General features: G+C 36.0%; 1 protein-coding gene across 1 annotated transcript in view; it reads left to right on the plus strand.

Annotated features, from left to right (window-relative positions):
* Window positions 1–27,898, plus strand: part of MDGA2 (MAM domain containing glycosylphosphatidylinositol anchor 2) — a 912,048-nt gene that overhangs the window by 798,519 nt on the left and 85,631 nt on the right. The window contains exon 10 of the mRNA XM_025295819.3: window positions 17,967–18,115. Within this exon, the coding sequence (XP_025151604.2) occupies window positions 17,967–18,115 (149 nt within the window). The remainder of the gene's footprint in view (window positions 1–17,966; window positions 18,116–27,898) is intronic.

Consider the following 27,898-nt stretch of genomic DNA (forward strand, 5'->3'; position numbering starts at 1 on the left):
TAACAAACCACCTGAATTGCAGGAGACCCTGATTTGATTTCTAGGTATGGAAGCTCCCCTGGAGAAGTGATAGGCTACCCACTCCAGTATTCATGGGCTTCCCTGGTGGCTTGGATGGTAAAGAATGTGCAAGCAATGTGGGAGATCTGGATTCCATCCGTGGGCTGGGAAGCTCCCCTGGAGGAGGGCATTGGCAACCCACTCCAGTACTCTTGCCTGGAGAATCCCCATGCACAGAGGAGCCAGGCAAGTTAAAGTCCATGGTGTTGCAAAGAGTTGGACACAACTGAGTGACAAAGCACAGCACAGCACAGCACATATTAAATCTACATCAATTTGCCCTAGAAAAAATTTTAAACTATTGCTTGTATGTATCTGCAAAGTATAATTGGTACTTTAATCAAATGTTTATGAGATATAAACTAAATTGTCTTCAGTTCAGTTCAGTCACTCAATCATGTCCAACTCTTTGCAGCCCCATGGATCATGCCAGGCTTCCCTGTCCATCTCCAACTCCCAGAGTGTACTCAAACTCATGTCCGTCGAGTCTGTGATGCCATCCAACCATCTCATCCTCTGTTGTCCCCTTCTCTTCCTGCCTTCAATCTGTCACAGCATCAGGGTCTTTTCAAATGAGTCAGCCCTTTGCATCAGGAGGCCAGAGTATTGGAGTTTCAGCTTCAGCATCAGTTCTTCTAATGAATATTCAGGACCGATTTCCTTTAGGATTGACTAATTTGATCTCCTTGCAGTCCAAGGGACTAAAGAGTCTTTTCCAACACCACAGTTTAAAAGCATCAATTCTTCCGTGCTCAGCTTTCTTTATAGTCCAACTTTCACATTCATACATGACTACTGGAGAAACCATAGACAGACCTTTGTTGGCAGTGTAATGTCTCTGCTTTTTAATATGCTGTCTAGGTTGGTCATAATTTTTCTTCCAAAGAGCAAGTGTCTTTTATTTTCATGGTTGCAGTCACCATCTGCAGTGATTTTGGAGCCCCAAAAAATAAAGTCTGTCACTATTTCCATTGTTTTCCCATCTATTTGAAATGAAGTGATGGGACCAAATGTCATGATCTTAGTTTTCTGATGTTGAGTTTTAAGCCAACATTTTCACTCTCTTTCACTTCTATCATGAGGCTCTTTAGTTCTTCTTCACTTTCTGCCATAAGCGTGGTGTCATCTGCATATCTGAAGGTATTGATATTTGTCCCAGCAATCTTGATTCCAGCTTGTGCTTCATCCAGCCCAGCATTTCACATGATGTACTCTGCATATAAGTTAAATAAGCAGGGTGACAATATACAGCCTTCACATACTCCTTTCCCAATTTGGAACCAGTCTGTTGTTCCATGTATGGTTCTAACTCTTGTTTCTTGACCTGCGTACAGATTTCTCAGGAGGCAGGTCAGGTAGTCTGGTATTCCCATCTCTTTAAGAATTTTCCACAGTTTGTTATGATCCACACAGTCAAAGGCTTTGGCATAGTCAATAAAGCAGAAGTAGATATTCTGGAACTCTCTCGCTTTTTCAATGATCCAACAAATGTTGGCAATTTGATCTCTGGTGCCTCTGCCTTTTCTAAATCCAGCTTGAACATCTGAAATTTCATGGTTCAGGTACTGTTGAAGCATGGCTTGGAGAATTTGGAGCATTACTTTGCTAGTGTGTGATATGAGTGCAATTGTGTGGTAGTTTGAACATTCTTTGGCATGCCTTTTTTTGGAATTGGAATGAAAACTGACCTTTTTCCAGCCCTGTGGCCACTGCTGAGTTTTCCAAGTTTTACTGGCATATTGAGTGTAGCACTTTCACAGCTTCATCTTCTAGGATTTGAAATAGCTCAACTGGAATTCCATCACCTCCACCAGCTTTGTCCATAAGTGATGTTTCCTAAGGCCCACTTGACTTTGTATTCTAGGATGTCTGGCTCTAGGTCAGTGATCACACCATCGTGATTATCTGGGTCTTGAAGATCTTTTTTGTATAGTTCTTCTGTGTATTCTTGCCACGTCTTCTAAATATCTTCTGCTTCTGTTATGTCAATACCATTTCTGTCAAAACAAGCTCATACAAATCATAAGTCTTTCACTAATATTTAGCCCAGTATACAAGCAAGAAATTTATGCAGATGTAGCATTTGTATATGAATCCCCAAATCCAACAGATGGAGCTTCTGATATTCCTTTTGCCTTTTTTGGTATTTCCTGTGACACATGTGATTAGCCCAGGAAATATAGGTTTGGTGTCTTGAGAGTTGGTGTGTAGCTAACTTCCCCTCTTCACTGCTGCCTTGCTTCATAAATATATTTATTAAAAATAAGCAATTTCATAGGGCAGATAGAGCTTAATCAAGGCATTTTCAGATGCTTATATACTGCATCCTGAATTTTTAGAAACAAACAATATTACAAACTCTAACATCCCCTAATGATTTATAATAGGGTTTATCATGGCCCATGAGACAAATCCAGCCCACCATCTTCTTTTGTATGTCCTGTGATCTAAAAAATAAATAAATAAATGCTTTTTAATATTTTTAAATGGTGGTCAAAAAATCAAAAGAGCAATAATAATTTAGTAAATGTGAAATGTATAGAATTCACATTTTAGTCTCCATAAATAGCATTTTATTGGAACACAGTCATGTCCATTCAGTATTGTCCATGACTACTTCCTCTTCAGAATATCACAGTTGAATAGTTGTGTCAAATATCTTATGATTACAATTTAAAGCCTAGAATATTTGCTATCAGATCCCTTACAGAAAATGTTTGCTGAAACCCTGGTTTAGAAGTTGGTCTGATAGAGTCACAAGCACCTCAGACATCCTTGAGGAGAAAGGGAGCAAGTTACAGAGTTGTTAACTTTTTCTTCCCTTACCTATAAATATTTATGTTAATGTATCCTTATCAAAACTCTCCAAATAATGTTTTAAATAACCATCAGAAATGAAAACATGTAAATCTGATATTCATATTACAATAACTATCCCATGTATTTTTCTTTGCAAAAATCACCCTAAATATTTCATTGACAGATTAATATGAAAAACACAGGTATGCCTAGGGTAAGTTTTTCTTGGCCAGTAGCATTAAATTTATTTAATGGCTGAAATTTAATTAAAACTGACTTTACTTAGAGATATTAGCTATTATAGCACAATTCTGATTTTTTAAAGTTTATATGTGTGAGAATTGAAACATCAAGATTAAAACAAGACTGTAGTTGCTTTACATTGTTCAGTCTGCTCTACTGGTGGCAATTACATTATATCTAAACCTGGGAAAGAGCCTCTAATCAGAAAAAAAAATGTTAATTAGAAAATGTTTTCAGGGGTACTTATATATCAGTATAATATTACAATGTGTTGTGTTTTCCTAATTAAGTGTTAAGTATGATAGTATAAATAATTATCATAGAAAAAAGATCAAGAAAGGAATGATAGTCATGATTGGGTACCAAAAGAATTGAAAAGCAGATAAAATATATACCAGGAAAGACATTCAGTTTAAGGAGTCAAAATGTGTGTGAGACTAAAACTAGAGTTTTAGGAAATTTCAGTCACTGGCAAGCTGAGTCACGAGACTATAGGCAAGAGAAGCACAAGCTGGAGAGAAGTTTACTGCTTCATTTATACAAGGAACACCGAGTTAGAAGTATTTTGATGGTGTGAAGTGATGAGCGAAATTAGATGCCATTAGAATAAACTATAATAGTTACAAACAATAGACAATCTAAGGATGAATCTTCAAATGCAACAGAGAAAAGAGGCAAAGATGAATGGGCAAAGTTTTGTTTTATAAAGGAATTTAGACTTAAATCCCATAACATTTCTTCCAAGTTCCCATTGTTTTATTTCCTTTATAAAAATGCATTGTGCATATTATTAGAAATTTAGCAGTTCATAAAGTAAATTCATGAACATATATGTATTGAAAATATTATTCCAGTGACTGGATTTTTAAAGAAAAATAGTGCTAAAATTTTTTTGAAGTTTTTCCATGTAGGAAATAGGAGAACTAACTGAAAACAAAATGTTTTTAATTAAGCCATTTTATTGAAGAGTGAGAAACCTGTTTTTTGGCTGTTTTATTTTGAAAGGACATAACCTACAAAAGAAATCACAGTGTAATCACAATGTAAACAAAGCGACTATTCCTTATACTTGAGCAAATTTAACAGCTTTCTACAAAGATCCAGGGGATTTGTAGAGACTGACAGTATTGTCAATATTTTTTGTTATTTATCTAATCAATACACTTGTTCTCCAGGGATATAAATTCTAAGGAAGTTCTTGAGTGCTAAAGTGTGGTCATAGGGCAGTCTGCCATTAATATGGTATTCATAGCTTTGACTGCGGCAGAAGAAAATGGATCCATGTGAGGATGGAATAAAACCAGTTGGGTTGCAATTTAAAAATAATGTCCCAATGTCTGCTTATTTGAAAACGTATGGGAAGACAAAGTATGGATAAACAGTTCTATGTTTCAAGTACAAAAGCACTTCACCTAAATGATTTAGTTGAGTTATAAATTGTCACGTCTTGCAATTTTTTTTTACAAACTTCAAATAATTATTAACTGAGAGATATCATTGACTTCCCAGCTATATGTTTTTTTATCTTGTGTTTTTGTTTCTTACATGCTATCTCCAAGTTACCATTGTTGAACAAACCCTTGATGGCATTCATTTTATTGCTTCTGGACTGTCACCTTAATTCTAAGATAAATTGTCACTTATCAGATACAATAATATTTTTGTTAAGTGTTATTTACATACTTTCAATTTTTTAATTCCTTCTTCATATTAATTTACACCTTTCTATTCATATGAAAATTGAACCACCAATTCAGTAATAATTCCTTTATTACTTTTAGTGAAAATATTCACTAAATATATTCACTAAATATTTAGGCCTAATATTCAATGTCAAATAACTAAATACCAAATATAGGTAATAAGATTAGGACATTGATTCTTTTTAAAACAATTTCCTTTGACTTCACAGATCAAATGTTGCAGCCTCAGAGTATGCCTTACACCATCTTCATGACACTTTTTACATGGCTTTGAATCAAAAGGATAAGCTTTCAGTAGAATAGGATCCAAAGAGTTATCATACTTCATTCTTCTTCCAGGATGAGATGCATAAAGTCATTTTTCAACTCAGAGACTCTGGTGTCCCTTTAGTCTTTGATGGTTGAAATTTAAGAGTGTATTCACAGTACTAGTCAGAGGACAAGTACTGGTCAGTTGTTTGTCTGCAATGATTTTTGAATTAATCAGCCTTTATTCATTTTCCAGATCACATTTTTCTTTTCTTTTTTTAAGACAGTCGCTTATTGAATTTCCTGCTGAGGGTTTCTTTCTAATCCAATGCGTTTTCTTCTTTCTCACCAGTTATAGTTGTAAAATAAAAGTAGATTTCTATCACATTCCTGATTACAAGCAGAAAAATCCACATTTCGGTAGAAGCATTTATTTTCTTTTTTAAAAAAGTATCACTTAAGATTCATGTTTAATTTCATGGCTGCAATCACTGTGTGCAGTGATTTTGGAGTACAAGCAAATAAAGTCTGTCACTGTTTCCATTTTTTCCCCATTTATTTGCCATAAAGTTATGGTACCGGATGCCATGATCTTTGTTTTATGAATGTTGAGTTTCAAACTAGCTTTTTCACTCTCCTTTTTCACTTTCATGAAGAGGCTATTTAGTTCCTATTTGCTTTCTGCCATTAGGATGGTGTCTTCTGCATGTCTGATGTTACTGATTTTTCTCCTGGCAATCTTGATTCAAGCTTCAGCTTCATCCAACCCGGCATTTCACATGCTGTACTCTGCATATAAGTTAAATAAGCAGGATGACAATATACAGCTTTCATGTACTCCTTTCCAATTTTGAACCAGTCCTTTGCTCCATGTAGGCCTAACGCTTGCTTCTTGACCTGCACTCAGGTTTCTCAGGAGGCAGGTAAGGTGGTCTGATATCCCCGTCTCTTTAAGAATTTCCCACAGTTTGTTGTGATCCACACAGTCAAAGATTTTAGCGTAGTCAATGAGGCAGAAGTAGATGTTTCTCCGGAATTCCCTTGCATTTTCTGTGATCCAGCGTTGTGGGTAATTTGATCTCTGGTTCCTCTGCCTTTTCTAAATCCAGCTTGTACATCTAGAATTTCATGGTTCACATACTGTTGAAGTCTAGCTTGAAGGATTTTGAGCATAATCTGGCTAGCAAGTGGTGGTGGTGGTGGTGATGGTTTAGTCGCTAAGTCATGTCTGACTCTTGCAACCTCATGGACTGTAGCCTGCCAGGCTCCTCTGTCCATGGGATTTTCCAGGCAAGAATACTGGAGTGGGTTGCCATTTCCTTCTCCAGAGGATCTTCCAAACCCAGGAACTGAACCCAGGTCTCTTGCATTGCAGGTAGATTCTTTACTGACTGAGCTATGAGGTAAGTCCCTGCTAGCAAGTGAAATAAGTGCAGTTGTGAGGTAGTTTGAACATTCTTTCGCATTGTCCTTCTTTGGTCCTAGAATGAAAACTGACCTTTTCCAGTCCTGTGGCTGGAAATTAGGGTTAGGGTTAGGGTGAGTTTTCCAAATTTGCTGTCATATTGAGTGCAGCACTTTCACAGAATCATGTTTTAGGGTTTTGCAGCTAAGCTAGAGTTCCATCATCTCCACTAGCTTTATTCATAGTAATGCTTCCTAAGGCCTACTTGACTTCATACTCCAGATGTCTGGCTCTGGATGAGTAATCACATCAACGTGGATGTGTAGGTCATTAAGACCATTTTTATACAGTTCTATGTATTCTTGCCACTTCTTACTTTATTCTGCTTCTGTTAAATCCATACTTCCAGTACTCTTGCCTAGAAAATCCCATGGGCAGAGGAGCCTACTAGGCTGCAGTCCATGGGGTTGCTAAGAGTCGGACACGACTAAGCAACTTCACTTTCACTTTCACTTTCTGTCCTTTATTGTGCCCATCATTGTATGAAATGTTCCCTTGGTATCTCTAATTTTCTCAAAGAGAACTCTAGTCTTTCCCATTCTACTATTTTCCTCCATTTCTTTGCATTGTTTGTTCAAGAAGGCTTTCTTATCTCTCCTTGCTATTCTTTGGAACTCTGCGTTCAGATGGGTATATCTTGTCTTTTCTCCTTTGCCTTTAGCTTCTCTTCTTTCTCAGCTATTTGTAAGGCCTCCTCAGACAACCATTTTGCCTTTTTGCATTTCTTTTTCTTGGTTTTGGTCAGTGCCTCCAGTACAATGTTACAAACCTCTGTCCATAGTTCTTCAGGCACTCTGTCTTGTCAGACCTAATCCCTTGAATCTATTTGTCACTTCCACTGTATAATCATAACATTTTATTCAGGTTGAATGCAGAGTTCCAAAGAATAGCAAGGAGAGATAAGAAGGCCTTCCTCAGTGATCAATGCAAAGAAATAGAGGAAAACAATAGAATAGGAAAGACTAGAGATCTCTTAAAGAAAATTAGAGATACCAAGGGAATATTTCATGCAAAGATGGGCTCAATAAAGGACAGAAATGGTATGGACCTAAAAGAAGCAGAAGATGTTAAGAAGAGGTGGAAAGAATACACAGAACTGTACAAAAAATATCTTCACGACCAAGATAATTGCAATGGTGTGATCACTCACCTAGAGCCAGACATCCTGGAATGTGAAGTCAAGTGGGCCTTAGAAAGCATCACTATGAACAAAGCTAGTGGAGATGAAGGAATTGCAATTGAGCTATTTCAAATCCTGAAAGATGATGCTGTGAAAGTGCTGCACTCAATATGCCAGCAACTTTGGAAATCTCAGCAATAGCCACAGGACTAGAAAAGGTCAGTTTTCATTCCAATCCCAAAGAAAGGCAATGCCAAAGAATGCTCAAACTACCACACAATTGCACTCATCTCACACGCTAGTAAAGTAATGCTCAAAATTCTCCAAGCCAGGCTTCAGCAATACGTGAACCATGAACTTCCAGATGTTCAAGCTGGTTTTAGAAAAGGCAGAGGAACCAGAGATCAAATTGCCAACATCCTCTGGATCATTGAAAAAGCAAGAGAGTACCAGAAAAACATCTATTTCTGCTTTATTGACTTTACCAAAGCCTTTGACTATGTGGATCACAATAAACTGTGGAAAATTCTGAAAGAGATGGGAATACCAGACCACCTGACCTGCCTCTTAGAAACCTGTATGCAGGTCATGAAGCAACAGTTAGAACTGGACATGGAACAACAGACTGGTTCCAAATAGGAAAAGGAGTACATCAAGGCTGTAAATTGTCATCCTGCTTATTTAACTTATATGCAGAGTACATCATGAGAAACGCTGGGCTGGAAGAAGCACAAGGTGGAATCAAGATTGCTGGGAGAAATATCAATAACCTCAGATATGCAGATGACACCACTCTTATGGCAGAAAGTGAAGAAGAACTAAAGTGCTTCTTGATGAAAGTGAAAGAGGAGAGTGAAAAAGTTGGCTTAAAGCTCAACGTTCAGAAAACTAAGATCATGGCATCTGGTCCCATCACTTCATGGGAAATAAATGGGGAAACAGTGGCTGACTATTTTGGGGGGCTCCAAAATCACTACAGATGGTGATTGCCGCCATGAAATTAAAAGACTCTTACTCCTTGGAAGGAAAGTTATGACCAACCTAGATAGCATATTAAAAAGCAGACACATTACTTTGCCAACAAAGGTCCAGCTAGTCAAGGCTAGACAAGATGGGTTTTTCCAGTCGTCATGTATGGATGTGAGAGTTGGACTATAAAGAAAACCGAGACCTGAAGAATTGATGCTTTTGAACTGTGGTGTTGGAGAAGACTCTTGAGAGTCCCTTGGACTGCAAGGAGATCCAACCAGTCCATCCTAAAGGAGATCAGTCCTGGGTGTTCATTGGAAGGACTGATGTTGAAGCTGAAACTCTAATCCTTTGGCCACCTGATGCAAAGAGCTGACTAATTTGAAAAGACCCTGATGCTGACAAAGATTGAGGGCAGAAAGAGAAGGGGACGTCAGAGGATGAAATGGTTATTTGGCGTCACCGACTCAACGGACATGAGTTTGGATAGACTAAGGGAGTTGGTGATGGACCGGAAGGCCTGGCATGCAGGGGGTCTCAAAGAGTCAGACATGACTGAGCAACTAAACTAACTGAACTGAAAGGCTGAGTGGTTTTCCTCCTTTCTTCAATTTATGTCTGAATTTTGCAATAAGAAGTTCCTTATCTGTGCACGAGTTAGCACAGTTAGGTTTTGTTTTTGCTGACTATATAGAACTTTCATCTTTGGCTGCAAAGAATATAATGAATCTAAATTCAATATTGACGATCTGGTGATGTCCATGTATAGAGTCATCTCTTGTGTTGTTGGAAGAGAGTGTTTGCTATAACCAGTACATTCTCTTGGAAAAACTACTGTTAGCTTTTGCACTGCTTCATTTTGTACTCCAAGGCCAAACTTGTCTGTTACTCCAGGTATCTCTTGACTTTCTACTTTTGCATTTCAGTCCCCTATGATGGAAAGGACAGTTTTTAGTGTGTGTTACTTCTAGAAGGTCTTGCAGGTCTTCATAGAACTGTCCAATTGCAACAAATGTTGGCAGCATATTAAAAAGCACAGACATCACTTTGCCAACAAAAGTCCTTATAGTCCAAGCTTTAGTCTTTCCAGTAGTCATGTATGTATGTGAGAGTTGGACCATAAAGAAGGCAGAATGCCAAAGAATTGATACTTTCGAACTGTGGTGCTGGAGAAGACTCTTGAGACCTCCTTGGACTGCAAGGAGATCAAACCAGTCAATCCTAAAGGAAATCAACCGTGAATATTCATAGGAAGGGCTGATGTTGAAGCTGAAGTCCAATACTTCGGCCACCTGATGTGAAGAGCTGACTCATCGGAAAATACCCTAATGCCGAGAAAGATTGAGGATAGAAGGAGAATGGGGCCAACAGAGGATGAGATAGTTGGATGGAATCATCTACTCAGTGGACATGAGTTTGAGCCACCTCTGGGAGATAATGAAGGACAGGGAAACCTGGTGTGCTGTAGTCCGTGTGGTCTCAAAGAGTCAGACACAACTGAGCTACTGAACGACAATGGTGATGGTCTAGTTGCTAAGTCGTGTCCAACTCTTGTGACCCCATGGTCTATAGCCTACCAGGCTCCTCTGTCCATAGGATTTTCCAGGTGAGAACACTGGAGTGGGTTGCCATTTCCTTCTCCAGGGCATCTTCCTGACCCAGATACTGAACCCATGTCTCCTGTACTGCAGGCAGTTTCTTTATCAACTGAGCTACCAGGGAAACCAGAACAACAATGAGATTCACTGATTTGAAGAGAAAATAGTTATGGTTTCAACAATTACATGTTCTTTCTTCTACCCTACAGAGAAAGGACTGAGTACTGCATAGATATTTATTGTATATTATGTCTAATAGATTGCTATGAGTAATCCACAGCTAGTCTTTGTGTCTAAATGCAGTATATACCTCTGGTTCTTAAGCAATTGACTATTTCAGTTAGCTTTTGCTAAAAATGCATAGAGAGCTGATTCCTGCATGCTTTTTAGAACTCTTTTAATCAGTGCATCATCAGTGTTGATATTTGCCATAGATCTATGTAGTTACTCTTTTTATACTAATAAAGACACATTTGAAAAGTCTTAGATTGAGATAAACAAGGTTCTACTGTATAGCATAAGGAACTATTTTCAATATCCTATGATAAACCATGTGGAAAAGAATATATTAAAAATAGAATGTATTTATATATATATATACATTCATACATATGTATATGCATGTTTATATCCACATCCATATAGCTCAGTCAGTAAAGAATCTGCCTGCAGTGCAGGAGACCCGGGTTCAATCCCTGGGTTGGGAAGATCCCCTGGAGAAAGAAATGGCAACCCACTCCAGTATCCTTGCCTGTAAAATCTCATGGACAGAGGAGCCTGGTTGGCTGCAGTCCATGGGGTCGCAAAGAGTCAGGCTTAACTTATCCACATCCATATACCACCCCATAACCATTCAGTTATATATGTATAACTAAATCATTTTGCTGTACAGCAGAAATTAACATTGTAAATCAACTATACTTAAATTTCAAAAAAGAGCAAATTGATATTGTATCTACTCAAGCCATCCTGTGGTATCATTAGCCAAGAATTATTTTTTGTTCATATGAATATATTTTTCATTTTCCTATGCTGGTTAGGTACACTTTTTTTCTAGTATATTCTACAGCTAAGAATGCTATTTTTCACTGATTATACTCATATGTGGGGTCTCGTTTTCAACTTATCTTGAGTTGGCCCATTAACCTCATCTCCTATGGACTTAAAATTCCAACTCCTAAGAGTACAAATGCCAAGAACAATTTTTCTCCCTAAGCTCCTATTCAATGTCTGATTTTCAGTTCTTTTTTTTTGACCCCTAATAAATAATTCCCTTTCAACTTGTAAACTTAGAAATGCATCTAAGAAAGATTTTTGTTGTACTTTAATCGAACATTTTTAGACTAGGAAAGTGACATGTTGCATATTCTTAACATCTCTTTTACTTTTGAGCTTTGTGCATAAAATATTTTGAAAACTCAGTATCCTCTTTTTTGAGAAGCTATTTGCAAAATAGAATAAATTTACTTTTACATAAATCTTATTTAAAAATTTGAACAATTAAATTTTTCTCTATATATGTATTTTATGAATATTTTAAAATTCAAAATCTATAGATAATCATGCATAATGTCTAAAGTTTATTTGCTACTTTAGATAATGACTGTAGTTTTAGGTCAGTTAATCTGAAAAGATGTAAACTCAAACAATGTTGCATAAAATAAAACTGGGGTATAAGAGAGAATGAGAAAAAAATTGGTGTGCTTGCTAAAAGAACAAAAAAAATGCCTAAAGGATAAAAAAAGAAGGAAAATTATGAGTTATTTCCCTGTTCAACCAGCAGATGTCATGTTTGTTTGTCAAAGCCTATGATTATTATAACAGTATTTCCTTAGTATCACTACGTGTACTATGTGCTTCGTACAAAATGAGTATATAAATATTGCATGTGAGTGGCTCTTAAAGCAGAGAGGAAATTTGTGGGTTTTTTTTTTTTTTTTTACTTTTAAGATAGATTTCTCAGATGAAGTCAGAAAGTATCTTTCTTTTATCACGTTTATCCAAAAGAGGTATATCACATTTATCCAAAATATAGATATGCTTTCTCTGAGATATAGCAAGCAAGTCCATGTTTAACCATAACTACTCAAAATCATTTCTTATCAGTAATTATTTATTGCTAATCAATATTCCTTATGAACTATCTAAAATGCTTTTTTCCTCTTTAATTCTAAAAACATTTCTAAAATTCTAAAACAAGGTGATGCAGTTATTCAACTAAAATAAAATTTTATATCAACATCCATATATTGTCACCTTTTCTATTCTGTTCCATAATGTATCTATCATACAAGATATTGGAGTTGGTAATCTTTATTTCTTTCTCTAATCTAATATTTCCTGAAGATATATTATATATGATATCACTCATACATAATGTAGATATGTCAGTACAAATAAAATATTTCATGAATATATTGAAAAGGCTTTATATTAATCTACCATTAAATATAATGATGGTGATGATATGTTATGGGAAAATGTGATCTACTTGGAATATTTAAATGAGGGTTAGATTGTATCTTAATTTTTCACAACCTTGAAAATGGGATTTTGATAAACAAATTCATATTATTCACATAGGTCAAGCCAATTGTTTTCTAACTTCAGTGTCAAACTGCTTCAATAATGTGAAAAGGATTTATTTAGATAAACAATCAGTTCTAGGATTATGCCAATTTGCGTTTATGACAGGCAGCCAATACTAATGTGCCAGTTACTCTTCTAGCAGTCAATATAAGATAGAAAATCCCATGGATGGAGGAGCCTGGTGGGCTGCAGTCCATGGGGTCGCTAAGAGTCGGGCACGACTGAGTGACTTCACTTTCACTTTTCACTTCCATGCATTGGAGAAGGAAATGGCAACCCACTCCAGTGTTCTTGCCTGGAGAATCCCAGGGACAGAGAAGCCTAGTGGGCTGCCGTCTGTGGGGTCGCACAGAAGCAACTTAGCAGTAGCAGCAGCAGACTATAGATAATATTGACTTGTCCAAAAAGTTCAATAGGGTTTTATCTAACATCTTTGGCCAATCCAATAGAAATATTAAATGGAATTTATAAGTAAATTCAATTGTGCTTAAAACAATTGAAGTAATACAAGAAACAGTAGGCAAATACTTCATAGCAACTTATAGACTTGAGACTGAGCCCTACCTTAAAGGCCATTTTGTTGGCAATCATCCACCCATTTCATCCCTGCTAAATGGTAGTTAGGTATTGACTAAATAACTCTCAGATCAGTTCAGTTCAGTTGCTCAGTCATGTCCGACACTTTGCAACCTCATGGACTGCAGCACACCAAGCTTCCCTGTCCATCACAACTCCTGGAGCTTACCCAAACTCATGTCCATCGAGTCAGTGATGCCATCCAACCACCTCATCCTCTGTCATCCCCTTCTCCTCCTGCCTTCAATCTTTCCCAGTATCAGGGTATTTTCAAATGAGTCAGTTCTTCGCATCAGGTGGCCAGAGTATTGGAGTTTCATCTCCAGCATCAATCCTTCCAGTGAATATTCAGGACTGATTTCCTTTAGGATTGACTGGTTGGATCTCCTTGCAGTCCAGGGGACTCAAGAGTCTTCTCCAACACCACAGTTCAAAAGCATCAATTCTTCAGTGCTCAGCTTTCTTCAAAGTCCAACTCTCACATCCATACATGACTACTGGAAAACCATAGCTTTGACTGGATAGACCTTTATTGGCAAAGTAATGTCTCTGCTTTTAAATATGCTGTATAGGTTGGTCATAACTTTTCTTCCAAGAAGCAAGCGTCTTTTAATTTCATGGCTGCAGTCACCATCTGCAGTGATTTTGGAGCCCAAGAAAATAAATTCTCTCACTGTTTCCATTGTTTCCTCATCTATTTGACAGGAAGTGATGGGACCAGATCCCATGATCTTAGTTTTCTGAATGTTGAGTTTTAAGTCAACATTTTCACTCTCTTTCACTTTTATCAAGAGGCTGTTTAGTTCTTCACTTTCTGCCATAAACATGGTGTCATCAGCATAGCTGAAGTTATTGGTATTTCTCCCAGCAATCTTAATTCCAGCTTGTGCTTCATCCAGCCCAGTATTTCACATGATGTAGTCTGCATATAAGTTAAATAAGCAGGGTGATAATATACAGCCTTCACGTATTCCTTTCCCAATTTGGAGCCAGTCCATTGTTCCATGTATGGTTCTAACTCTTGTTTCTTGACCTGCATACAGATTTCTCAGGAGGCAGGTCAGGTAGTCTGGTATTCCCATCTCTTTAAGAATTTTCCATAGTTTGTTGTGATCCACACAGTCAAAGGCTTTGAAATAGTCAATAAAACAGAACTAGATATTTTTCTGGAACTCTGTTGCTTTTTCAATGCCCCAGTGTATGTTCACAATTTGATCACTGGTTCCTCTGCCTTTTTAAATCCAGTTTGAACATCTGGAGGCTCATGGTTCACATACTATTGAAGCCTGGCTTGCAGAATTTTGAGCATTATTTTGCTAACGTGTGAAATGAGTGCAATTGTGTGGTAGTTTGAGCATTCTTTGGCATTGCCTTTCTTTGGGATTGGAATGAAAACTGATCTTTTCCAGTCCTGTGGCCACTGCTAAGTTTTCCAAATTTGCTGGCATATTGAGTGCAGCACTTTCACAGCATCATCTTTCAGGATTTGAAATAACTCAACTGGAATTCCATTACATCCACTAGCTTTGTTCATAGTGATGCTTCTTAAGGCCTACTGACTTTGCATTCTAGGATGTCTGGCTCCAGGTGAGTGATCACACCATCGTGGTTATCTGAGTCATAAAGATCTTTTTTGTATAGTTCTTCTGTGTATTCTTTCCACCTCTTCTTAATATCTTCTGCTTCTGTTAAGTCCATACTATTTCTGTCCTTTATTGCGCCCATCTTTGCATGAAATATTACCTTGGTATCTCTAATTTTCTTGAAGAGATCCCTAGTCTTTCCAATTCTATTGTTTTCCTCTGTTATTTTGCATTAATCACTGAGGAAGGCTTTCTTATCTCTCCTTGCTATTCTTTGGAACGCTGTATTTAAATGGGTATATTTTTCCTTTTCTCCTTTGCCTTTAGCTTCTCTTTTTTTCTCAGCTGTTTGTAAGAACTCCTCAGACAGCCATACCTTTAGTGAAGGGAAAATTCATAGTCCATATTCAGAGAGGATTGCTAGAACATTCCTAAATCAGAATATGCATCCTCTCTGAATATGCACTGGCTTTCATCTTTCATAGATCTGTTAAAATATAGTCTGATTCTCTTTCTCTGTGGTGGAGTTTCAACTCTCAGAAAACTTCATTTGCCAGGTTTTGAGGGATTTTTTTTTTTCTTTTTCATGCTAAATAGCCTCTGGTTATGATTTTATTCTTTTGTTATTTCTACTTGATCCTATTTTTTTTAATGAAAATACAAATGATAGCACTAAATCTAATACTCCTTGTATTTCCCTCATGGCTAAGTTACAAAAGCAATCCCCTCTTTCCCTGCTCCCCTCAATTAAAAAGCAAAAATAAAAAGCAATAAATGAAAAACCAACCATTGATACTGTTGCCTCCTCAATTCAATCTAGACACTAATTTCTAATGAAAACACTGTATATTGACATTACTCACTTAAACAGCTCATTACTTCATTTATACATTTTGGATATTTACTTTTAGTCAAAACCCCTGACTCATTATATAGGCTTCTATCAAATGTACCTCCTCAACAGGTTTGGGAAATTTTGTCTCAAATGCAAGTTGTCAATGACATTTTGGGTATTGATCCCTTCATTCAGTATATTGTGTTCCTCTCATCTAGATTTTACTAAGTGATGTGAACATGAATTTGCACTATCATTTAGTTAATAATAAGTAAAAAATATACAAAATACAGAAGCAATAAAACAAATGTGATGGCTCTTTTCCTCCTATGCAAGATAATTTGTATAGAATTAATAATCCATTTTCAATTAAAATGAATGAACATTCATAGAACATTTTTAAAAGCACACAATGTTGATGTAAGACTTTACCAAATGTTATAAAAATTCATATATTTAATTCAATGTATTTAATTTTACTAGTAAATTTATCAGAAATTAACTTCAGTTCATCTAACATTTTTTTCCTGGTAAACCTCTCTAGGGTAATAGAGACCATAAATTTCATTCTTAGTCTTCAAAATTCATTCTCTAACTATCTGTTATAAATTCTTATGAATCAGCTCTTGTTTAATCCCTAGATGTTAGGTGACTAATGATGAAGAAAAAGAAAACCAGGTAAGAAAATTCCCTGCAAATAGGAACCCAGGAGGAAAACCTCAGGAGGACATTTAATATTTAATCTAATTTCAAAAAAATAAAGTCTGTTGAATAATTTACAATTTATTAAATCATAAATCCAGTAAAAATTGTAAAGCTATCTGAAAGGTCTGAGAAAATGGAAGCAATTTCTAGGAAGACAAAGGCCATACCTCTTTGTTCATTGCCTAGAACACTACTCGCCATTCAATAGACTCTCAATAAATATTGATTTAATAAATAAATGTACTATTGGTAAAATATAAGGTGTAAAAAGTCTATATTTCAGATTATTAATGAGTTGGACCCATAATTCCCAATGATTTGTACATTTTTCAATTTGGCGATTAAAAGAAAAACCTGAGATGGTTTATGTAGGTTACATACACTGTGTACCTCATGTATGGGGACTTCCCTGGTGGCTCAGTGGTAAAGAATCCACAGGAATCTGCAATGCAGGAGATACAGGTTCAGTCCCTGGGTTGGGATAATCCCATGGAGAAGGGTGTGGCAACCCACTCCAGTGTTCTTGCCTGGAGAAATTCATGGGCCAGAGGATCCTGGCTCCTGTTAGGCTACAGCCCCTAGAGTCTCAAAGGGTCAGATACCTCTGAAGCGACTGAGCACACACACACCTCACATATCCTTAAAATCTTAAAAAGAAAAAAAAATACTTTTGTTATTGATCAGAGTTCTTGCATTGTTAAGGTTTTGTTTGGTTAGTTTCAATTTACTGACCAAAGACATGGATAATATAAACACAGATTGTCATATTCACTGATTTTTTTTTTTTTTTGGCAGACTTATCATTCACTTGCTGATAAAGTTTTTGGCTGTTCTGTGATGACCTAAATGGGAAAGAAATCCAAAAAATAGGGGATATATGTATATGTTTAGTTGTTTCACTTTGCTGTACAGAAGAAACTAACACAGCATTTTGAAGCAACTATGCTCCAATGAAAATAATTAAACATATATAAATTTGGCAAGATTATATTTCCAAGCCTGGCCCCTCATGCATTTTAGTCCAATGTAGCTCACTTGATGTCTCCATTTAGATCATTCAAATTGTTCAAAAATAATTTTCTGACCCCCCAAATTTGATCCTCCCATAGCTTTTCATGTCAGTTGATGGAAATTTGATTCTTCTGGTTGCTTACACCAAAAAACTTGTAGTCATTCTTGGGTCTTCTCTTCCTCTCACACTGTTCATCAAACCTACCAGGAAATCATCTTGCATCTGTTCTCAAATTCTCCATAAATTAATTTGAATTTAATCATATGACTTTTTAAATATAAAAATTACTTATGGAACATGAAGTAGAAAGTAATAAAAGGTACAAAAAGAGTAATTAGGTTTGACTGTAATATACATTTAAATTTAAGGTCTCTTTCTGTTTCTAGGAAAGGCCTATGCTCCAGAATTCTATTACGATACCTACAATCCTGTGTACTTTCAGGTCTCTTTCTGTTTCTAGGGAAGGCCTATGCTCCAGAATTCTATTACGATACCTACAATCCTGTGTGGCAGAACAGACACCGTGTTTACTCCTACAGTTTACAGTGGACTCAGATGAATCCTGATGCAGTGGATCGGATTGTTGCATACCGGTTGGGTATTAGGCAGGTGAGGCATTTAATTATCTTCTTTTGTGCTTATGTGATTCTCTTTGAAGATCTTGTTATGATGATGTGTTGATATAAATTTTAATCATTTTTCAATGAATTTCAGACCATATTTTTTCTAAATCAAAGGTAACAGTACACTACCAAGAACTGTTTCAAATTATTTACAAATCTTTGAAATTAATTTATGCATTTTTACTATGATGTGAGACATACTAAAGTGAGCTTTCTGGAATACTTCATCATTTAGATATGCTATATAAATTGCATGGTATAATTTCTGTGAAAGAAACTTATTTAACATGTGCTTACATTTACCTGCACTGAGTAATTCTTTGTCTCATTTCCTAGAAATCCTACATATTTTTATTCTCAGGGATTCAAAGTATATCTGATTTTTAAAAGCTAATTTAATGTATCTGAAGAATAGAAATATTTTGGTAAAATGAGAAAAAAACAATGAAGTAGGGTGTTTTCCTAAAGTAGCTGAAGATTATAGAGTCTGTAAAAATATCATAGCTTTTTCAAATGAACCAGTGTTAAATTCAGTTATCCTTTGCTGCTATAAATGATATTTTTTTTAAATTTAAATGTAGGTATTTTCATTATTTCCTGTTATATAGTAAGTTATCTGGAAAGATTGTTTCAGCATAATAAAACATTTTTGAAAATTTATTTGACTATCACATAAGCTGTTAGCTTTCTTTTACATGTTTGTTTTATGCAGAGATTTGTGAAATGTGTTTTCCACTTTCATAGCTAAATCATACAATAGCATTTTGAGTTTCGAAAGTAGAAAACATTGAATTTGCTTAGAGAAAGATTGATCCATCACCACCAATCCATTCAGTCTCACAATCATAAAACTATTGTTTGTTTTAATCTTGTTAACAAAGTTATAATAAAAGACTATGCAAGATATATCATTAAAATTAAGATACATTTTAAGTTAAATATTCTTATCCTTCTTGTCTAAGTATTCACAGATCACAGGCATGGTAGGCAGGAATTGTTCATTTGGAAATTTTCTCTATTACCCTTATTTATTTTGGTCCCTAAGTAAATACCAAATACATGTCAAAATTGTTCTATTATACTTGTTAGAATTTAATGGTAATTTTTCTTGATAGGAAGGATAGAAACAAAAAAGTTCAGCAGCCCTTTCTCCCCCGGTTTATTGGCTTATCTTTTTATTTTTCTTTCTCAACACAGTTAGTGGTTTTAGGTCCTTTATATTTAGAGCATCTTAGCACATTCTTGACTTTAGATACCTCACATTCCTTTCCAAGTCTTTACCCAGTGATTTGGGCAATCGTATTCATCTTTTATTACATGTTTTTAAAAAACAAAGGACCCCAGGTGGCGCTAGTGGTAAAGAACCTGCCTGCCAGTGCAGGAGACATAAGAGACGCAGGTTCCATCCCTGGTTCAGGAAGATACCTTGGTGGAAGGCATGGCAATCCACTCCAGTACTCTTGCCTGGAGAATAACACAGACAGATAAGCCAGGTGGGCTACAGTCTGTAGGGTCGCAAAGAGTCAGACATGCCTGAAGCGACTTAACACAACACACAATGCCAAACTGCAATGTAAAAATGAATCATTTTATTTAGGTGTCTTTTCCTTTTTTCTGGTTATAGGTTGTTCTCCAACATTTGAGTTAGAATTTCATCTTTAATTTCTCACTTTCTTCCTTGGTTATATTTTCTTAAAGTGTCTGGGTAACTGCCCTTTGCTTTCTGTATGCTGAAGAGCTGTCTGGTTACATCTGCAGAATTAATTTACCCAACCCTACTTATCATTCTCTTCTTTTATTCTAAAAGTATTAAAACTTTCATTCCCAAAGTGTCTATTATGTATGCAAATCACCTTCTCTATAAATCATATTTGACAGAAGAGTTACAAGCTAAGTCCTCCCCTCAAATGGAGAGATTTTAAACTTCCTCCTAAGAGGGATCCAACTATTTAAAGTCCTTCCTTCTTGTCCATATCTTGTACTCATTATTAATACACTATCTTCTGTAATATTTTTTCCTGGGATTGCCATGCTATTTTCCAATGAGTTTCTCTTTTTTTTTTTAATTTTCCTTTCCTGTCATGAACATCTCTAAATTCCTGTCTTTGCTTCCTGATCATAAACCTAGTCTATAACTCCCTGATATGTAGTGACACACACTTCCCAGTCACTGTGTTCATCCTTGTGAACAAATTAGTTAATTTCCCCCCATTCTGCTACACTAGAATGCATTATATTTGCATGCATGTAGTGTATAAATTTCTCCTTACTGTGTTTTGCTGAAATTATGAATTTCTTGCACACCTAGCTTCCAATTCTAGCCAATCTAGCCTTATCATATTGAGTTATATAACCTTGAGTACTATTCAGTATTTCTGAACATACTGAAGCCTTGACTCCTACCTGGGAAGTCAAAGATAATAATACTGTCAGGTAATTGGAGTGTGGAGTAAAATATATTCCCCACTTGTACCACAGGCCAGGTTCCCTTATGCAGGGCACTCCTTACACAAACATCTGTGGTAATTCTTAAATTCATCTTCCTGGGATGTGTTAACAGTTTTTGTTTTTGTTTTTAAGTGCATTTTAAGAGTTTAACATATGTACTATTTTTATTTCAGCTTTATTCAGAACACTGTATATCCTGGATCTAAGTAGTATTCCAAGCCATGATTTTCACAAAATAATTTCTAGCCATTTTTTTTCACTTGTCTTATTTTTATTTCAAAACTATTGTCTTCTCTAATATCCATTTTACTGATTCACATTTTTCTATTCCACTATCAGTTATTTTAAAGCTTTCTTGATCGGATCAGTAAGCCTGATGCTAATAGTATTCTTTCCAAGTTTGTGAGATTCATGCTATCCACCAGAGGAAGACATATTTCTGGTGTTACAAACCATGGTTCAAAAACAATCCTTTTTCTTACAGTTTCTGAAGCTAGCTCTTTACTTGCCTTAGCATTATTTTCTGGTTTTCTTTGTTGTTAGGATTTTCTTTTACATTTATAAACGAGTATTATTTTTTCCTAGGATGCTTTGTTTTTGTTATACTATATTTTAATTGGTAATTTACCCAGACACTGTATCTTGCCATGGAAGAAAAACTTTGATTTGTCTTTTGGGGATGTTTCAATAAAGAATAATGGCCTTCCACTGTCCTGCCAATGTGAAAGAAAGGAAATGTTTGTAGATATATTATAAGAACAGAAAGATCAAGTATAAACACTACTCTTTTTCCATATTCTACTCCCATATTCTTTACATTTAACCCTTTCATGAAAAATCTAAACATGCAAAAATGGCCTCAGTAGACATCATTTCTTTTGAAGATCCTCTTGCACACCAAAGTTGAGGACCGTAGGGCAGAAGCATTCTAGATACAATGAAATTGATATAATTTTTAAGAATATTCTCTGTTTAATAATAGGAAACAAAGTCATTAAGTAAAATCATTTTTCTATATTATCGTAGAAAATTTAGATTCCTACTTCCTCAAGTATGCACATTTAGATATTAACATTATTTTAAGACACAATCAAATACTAGCATTTAACATAATCCTTCTTTAATTCTGATCTGATGATTATTGTAGTGGAGATTTTATATGACATGAATATGGCCTTTTCATGTCCCAGAGTTAGAATTTTGAATCAATGAGCTTCAGAATGTAACCAACGTAACTTGGATGATGTTTAAAGATGTTAGGAATGTAGCAAATTTTATATTTCTACAAAATAAATTTTAAATTTAAGCAACATAAATTTTTAAAAAGGATTTCTTCTCTAATAATTAGTATTTATGTCTTTGACTATGAGACTGTTTTTTTAATGGATTATTAATTTATATTACATACTTTATGATTTTAAAATCATTATTTTACTCTATATTTTTATTTTGAGCCTATATATATAAATAATTTCTTTTATCCATAAATTATCTCTATTATCTAATGAAAAGTACTTTCCTTTTTAATATCAAGCATGACTTTAATTATACAACACATTTTTGATTTGCTGAAGCATGAAAAGTAAATTTGACCTTTAAAGACTCATGGTAAATTCAGTTCAAAAGAGCCCACCTTTTCTTTAATCCACAAACTGTTAGAAACTTATTTATTCTTAAATTAAGATTATAAAATCAGTACTGTATCATTAAACTCCTTGCTGGGTGGGTTTGGTAACTATACCCAGCATTCCTCCAAATTTTTGGTAAAATTAGCTGACTCTTTTGATTAAATTGTATGGTCTTTATTTAAATATAATGAGAAAAGTTATTTTAGAATTTGATTATTGGCTTATATACTTTTCATAAATGTTGCTGCAGTCTATCTATAAAAAAGCACTAGAATTCTGAAATCACTGCTTTAAAAAACTTAAAAAGAACAGATATTTCATGTGAAGTTAAAAAATTAATGCATGGAAAAAAATTTTCTAAAAATCTTAAAGTCCTTAAATTGTACTTTTTTAAGCTCAGCTAAGAAATTGTTTAATCTCTTTAGACAGCTACTAGCTTCCCAACTATTTGCTTCTTTTGTTGCTTAACAGGAAAGAGAAAAAAGTTATTTGAATGTCTGCTTTTTTAGTATCTAAAGAATTAAGAAACAAGCAAAACTATTTCTCAGAGAAGGCAATGGCAACCCACTCCAGTACTCTTGCCTGCAAAATCCCATGGGCGCAGGAGCCTGGAAGGCTGCAGGTCCATGGGGTTGCCAAGAGTCAGACGTGACTGAGCGACTTCACTTTGACTTTTCACTTTCATGCATTGGAGAAGGAAATGGCAACCCACTCCAGTGTTCTTGCCTGGAGAATCCCATGGACGGGGGAGCCTGGTGGGCTGCCGTCTATGGGGTCGCACAGAGTCGGACACGACTGAAGTGACTTAGCAACAAAAACTGTTTCTGAGTTATTCGAGTATACAAGACAACATAGGTATCATTTAACTCCATTTAACATATACACTCGGAGAAGGCAATGGCACCCCACTCCAGTACTTTTGCCTGGAAAATCCCATGGGCGGAGGAGCCTGGTAGGATGCAATCCATGGGGTCGCTAAGAGTCGGACACGACTGAGCTACTTCACTTTCACTTTTCACTTTCATGCGTTGGAGAAGGAAATGGCAACCCACTCCAGTGTTCTTGCCTGGAGAATCCCAGGGACAGGGGAGCCTGATGGGCTGCCGTCCATGGGGTCACACAGAGTCGGACACGACTGAAGGGACTTAGCCGCAGCAGCAGCAACATATACACTTGCAGAAGGCAATGGCAACCCACTCCAGTACTCTTGCCTGGGAAATCCCATGGACGGAGGAGCCTGGTGGGCTACATTCCATGGGGTCGCGAGGAGTCAGACACGACTGAACGACTTCCCTTTCACTTTTCACTTTCATGCACTGGAGAAGGAAATGGCAACCACTCCAGTATTCTTGCCTGGAGAATCCCAGGGACGGAGGAGCCTGGTGGGCTGCCGTCTATGGGGTTGCACAGAGTCGAACGACATGATTGACACGACTTAGCAGCAGCAGAACATATACACTATAGGTTCTAAAAATGAAGGATTTTAGACTTTTATAGTTTTCTTTTTATACTCTGTCTTAGAGACCCACAATGAATGTGATTTTTTGACTCTCATCTTTGGAATAGGGGATATTTAATTGAATAAAATACTTTAATTCACCCTGTTCCTGTCTTACTAAACCTTGACACTAAAATACTTAGAGTTATCATGTTCACATTCTTATCCAGTCAGTCAACAAAACTCTTACTAAATTAATCATCTCATAAATACTGGCTTCCTTGGTGGCTCAGATGGTAAATAATCTGTCTGCAATGCAGAAGATCCCCAGGTTCTGTCCCTGGGTCAGGAAGATCCCCTAGATAAGGAAATGACAACCCACTCCAGTATTCTTTGGAATGCTATGGACAGAGGAGCCTGCCAGGCTGCAGTTCATGGGCTCAAAAAGTTGGACATGGCTGAGCATACACACATATTAAGTTCCAACAAGAGATGCATTCTCTAGTTATGCCTGGATTGATGCATTTCCAAATCCAGTGATTAGTAAAATATTGTGCTCAGTCCACTATTAAGTTTCAAGATTTACTCCATGGACTGAGAACTAACCCAAATGGCAAGCAAATATTTTCTTTAGTTCTTTTGGGCAAGATATACTCAGTTCCTTAGACTTACATTAGAATATATTTCTAAGACTTATTTTTTAAATAACAAACATATTAATGAGATATTAAAAGTTACTTTATTATGGTATGTGCAAACTAAACTGTATTTGGTAATTCTGATGACTAATTCAGTGCTTTACATAGGAGTGTGACTACCTGAAAATACAACTTCTCAGTGAACATTCCCTCAAATTTCAAGAATGAATCTCAGAGTTGTCTTGAATTGATAACTATTTCCTATTGCTTCCTTTCATTTTAAAATATAAATTACTATTTGTTTAGCTTTATCATTTTCAGTTGTATTTCTTTAGGTTTCTTAAGTTGTTTTAAAATGTGGAGTCATACTTATTTTTACACTATTTCTTTTTTTTTAATTTATTTATTTATTTTACTTGGAGTCTGATTACTTTACAATATCGTGGTGGTTTTTGCCATATATTGACATGAATCAGCCACGGGTGTATATGTGTCCCCTATCTCAAACCCCCCACCTACATTCCTCCCCATCCCTTCCCTCTGGGTTGTCCCAGTGCACCAGCTTTGAGTGCCCTGATTCATGCATCAAACTTGGACTCGTCATCTATTTAATATATGGTAATATACATGTTTCAGTGCTGTTCTCTCAAATCATCCCACCCTCACCTTCCCCCACAGAGTCCACAAGTATGTTCTTTATATTTGTGTCTCTTTTGCTGTCTTGCATGTAGGGTCATCGTTACCATCTTTCTAAATTCCATATATATGTGTTAATATACTGTATTGTTGTTTTTCTTTCAGACTTACTTCCCTCTCTATAGTAGGCTCCAGTTTCATCCACCTCATTAAATTCAAATGCATTCTTTTTAATAGCTGAGTACTATTCCACAGCAATGTGTCACAACTTTCTTATCCATTCACCAGCCGATGGGCATCTAGGTTGCTTCCATGTCCTAGCTGTTGTAAATAGTGCTGCAATGAACACTGGGGTACACATGTTTCTTTTAATTCTGGTTTACCTTGGTGTGTATGCCCAGTAGTGGGATTGCTGGATTGTATGGCAGTTCTATTTCCAGCTTTTTAAGAAATCTCCACACTGTTCTCTATAGTGGCTGTACTAGTTTGCATTCCCACCAACGATGTAAGACAGTTCCCTTTTCTCCACATCCTCTCCAGCATTTATTGTTTGTAAACTTTTTGGTAGCAGCCATTCTGACTGGCGTGAAATGGTACCTCATTATGGTTTTGATTTGTTAGCTATCTGTATGTCTTCTTTGGAGAAATGTCTGTTTAGGTCTTTTCCCCTCTTTTTGATTGGTTTGTTTATTTTTCTGGTATTGAGCTGCATGAGCTACTTATATATTTTTGAGATTAATTCTTTGTCAGTTGCTTCATTTCCTATTATTTTCTCAAATTCTGAAGGCTGTCTTTTCACTTTGCTTATAGTTTCCTTCATTGTGCAAAAGCTTTTAAGTTTATTAAGGCTCCATTTGTTTATTTTTGCTTTTATATCCATTACTCGGGGAGGTGGGTCATAGAGGATCTTGCTGTGATTTATGCCAGAGAGTGTTTTGCCTATGTTTTCCTCTAGGAGTTGTATAGTTTCTAGTCTTACACTTAGATCTTTAATCCACTTTGAGTTTATTTTTGTGTATGGTGTTAGAAAGTATTCTAGTTTCATTCTTTTACAAGTGGTTGACCAATTTTACCAGCAGCACTTGTTAAAGAGATTGTCTTTTCTCCATTGTATATTTTTGCCTCCTTTGTCAAAGATAAAGTGCTCATAGTGCATGGATTTATCTCTGGGCTTTCTATTTTGTTCCATTGATCTATATTTCTGTCTTTGTGCCAGTTCCATACTGTCTTGATGACTGTAGCTTTATAGTATAGTCTGAAGTTAGGCAGGTTGATTCCTCCAGTTCCATTCTTCTTTCTCAAGATTTCTCTGGCCATTCGAGGTTTTTTGTATTTCCATACAAATTGTGAAATTATTTGTTCTAGTTCTGTGAAAAATACCATTGGTAGCTTGATAGGAATTGCTTTGAATCTATAGATGGTTTGGGGTAGTATACTCATTTTCACTATAATGATTCTTCCAATCCATGACATGGTATATTTCTTCCACACTATTTCTATACCAGAAATGTGTCTTCTTTTCAGCAGTTAAAATATTTCAACTGCTATATCTGAAACAATTTTACCTTCAAATGATAAATGTTGAATGTGACAATTATCAATAAAATTACATCAAATTACTGCTGCATGCTTGCTTGATTATGGATTGCTGTTTTTTTTTTTTTTTCCAAATTTCTGTTCTGTTTTAAAAAGTTCAAACAAGAAATGCAAAATATAACAAAGTGCTTCAGTTGCTTTGCGTGTGCTATTGCTTCAGTCATGTCTGACTCTTTGTGACCCTATGGACCTTAGCTCACAGATTCTTTACCACTGAGTCACCAGGGAAGCCCCTCCTCAGCTTTTAATTTTATAAGTTGTTTGATTATGATATGATCATATCTTTTAAAAATTTTTAATGATAAATGGAAATAGAATAATTGGATTCAAAAGAATAAAAATGTAAATTAGGAAAATATTTAAGTATAATATTAAATATCAAAACATTTTGTAAAATAGGTATTATCACTATTGTTTAGGTACAGAACTAATCTTACAGAAGTTAAGATGTAGTTCTTGTCTTCAGAGAGTTTAAAACATATGAGAAGAGGGACTTCCCTGGTGGTCCAGTGTTTAAGACTTCATCTTTCAATGAGGGAAGTCTAGGTTCAATTCTTGGTCTGGGAGCTAAGATCCCACATGTCTCACAGCCAAAAAACCAAAACATAAAATAAAACCAATATTGTAACAGATTCAACAGATACTTCTGAAAAGTGGTCCACTTCAAAAAATTTAAGAAAAACAAACAAACAAACATAAGAGGAGATAGTCAACCAAATAGATACAGGCATGCTCAGTCACTTCAGTCATGTCTGCCTCTTTGTGATGCTGTGGACTGTGGCCCACCAGGCTCCTCAGTCTCTGGGATTCTCCAGGCAAGAAAACTAGAGTGGGTTGCCATGCCCTCCTCCAGGGGATCTTCCCAACCCAGGGATCGAATCCAGGTTTCCTGCATTGGCAGGTGAACTCTTTACCACTGAACCACAGGAAAAGCCCAACCAAGTAGATATCAAACTACAATATAGTTTGATAAGTATGATAATAAGTGTGGTTGTAAGGTATTACTAGAAAACATTGGAGGGAAACCTAAGTTAACTTTTGGATGTGAGCAATGCTGAATGAAATAAATACTAGCAAACTGATACCAGAGGGTTGAAGAGAAGTTACACATATCAGGGGACTTGGAGAAATTAACAGGTGCCTGGGTACAAAGCCAGCTGGATAAAATTTAAGAAGTGAAAATAATACAGTATATCTAGACCTTTCCTGATAGTTCAAGAGAGAAAGAAGAGACAAAGTGGTGATACAAGGGACTGAGATCATGGAGGGCCATATGAACTGGTCCAAAGAAATTGGACTTTACATTGAGAGAAGTGGGGAGACACATGAAGAGCCAAAACAGAGGAGTCAAGTAATGGTACAAAATAGGGGACACCATAGAGTAA

The sequence above is a fragment of the Bubalus bubalis genome, chromosome 11 (genome assembly GCF_019923935.1).
Source record: "Bubalus bubalis isolate 160015118507 breed Murrah chromosome 11, NDDB_SH_1, whole genome shotgun sequence".
In the NCBI taxonomy this organism is placed as follows: Eukaryota; Metazoa; Chordata; class Mammalia; order Artiodactyla; family Bovidae; genus Bubalus; species Bubalus bubalis.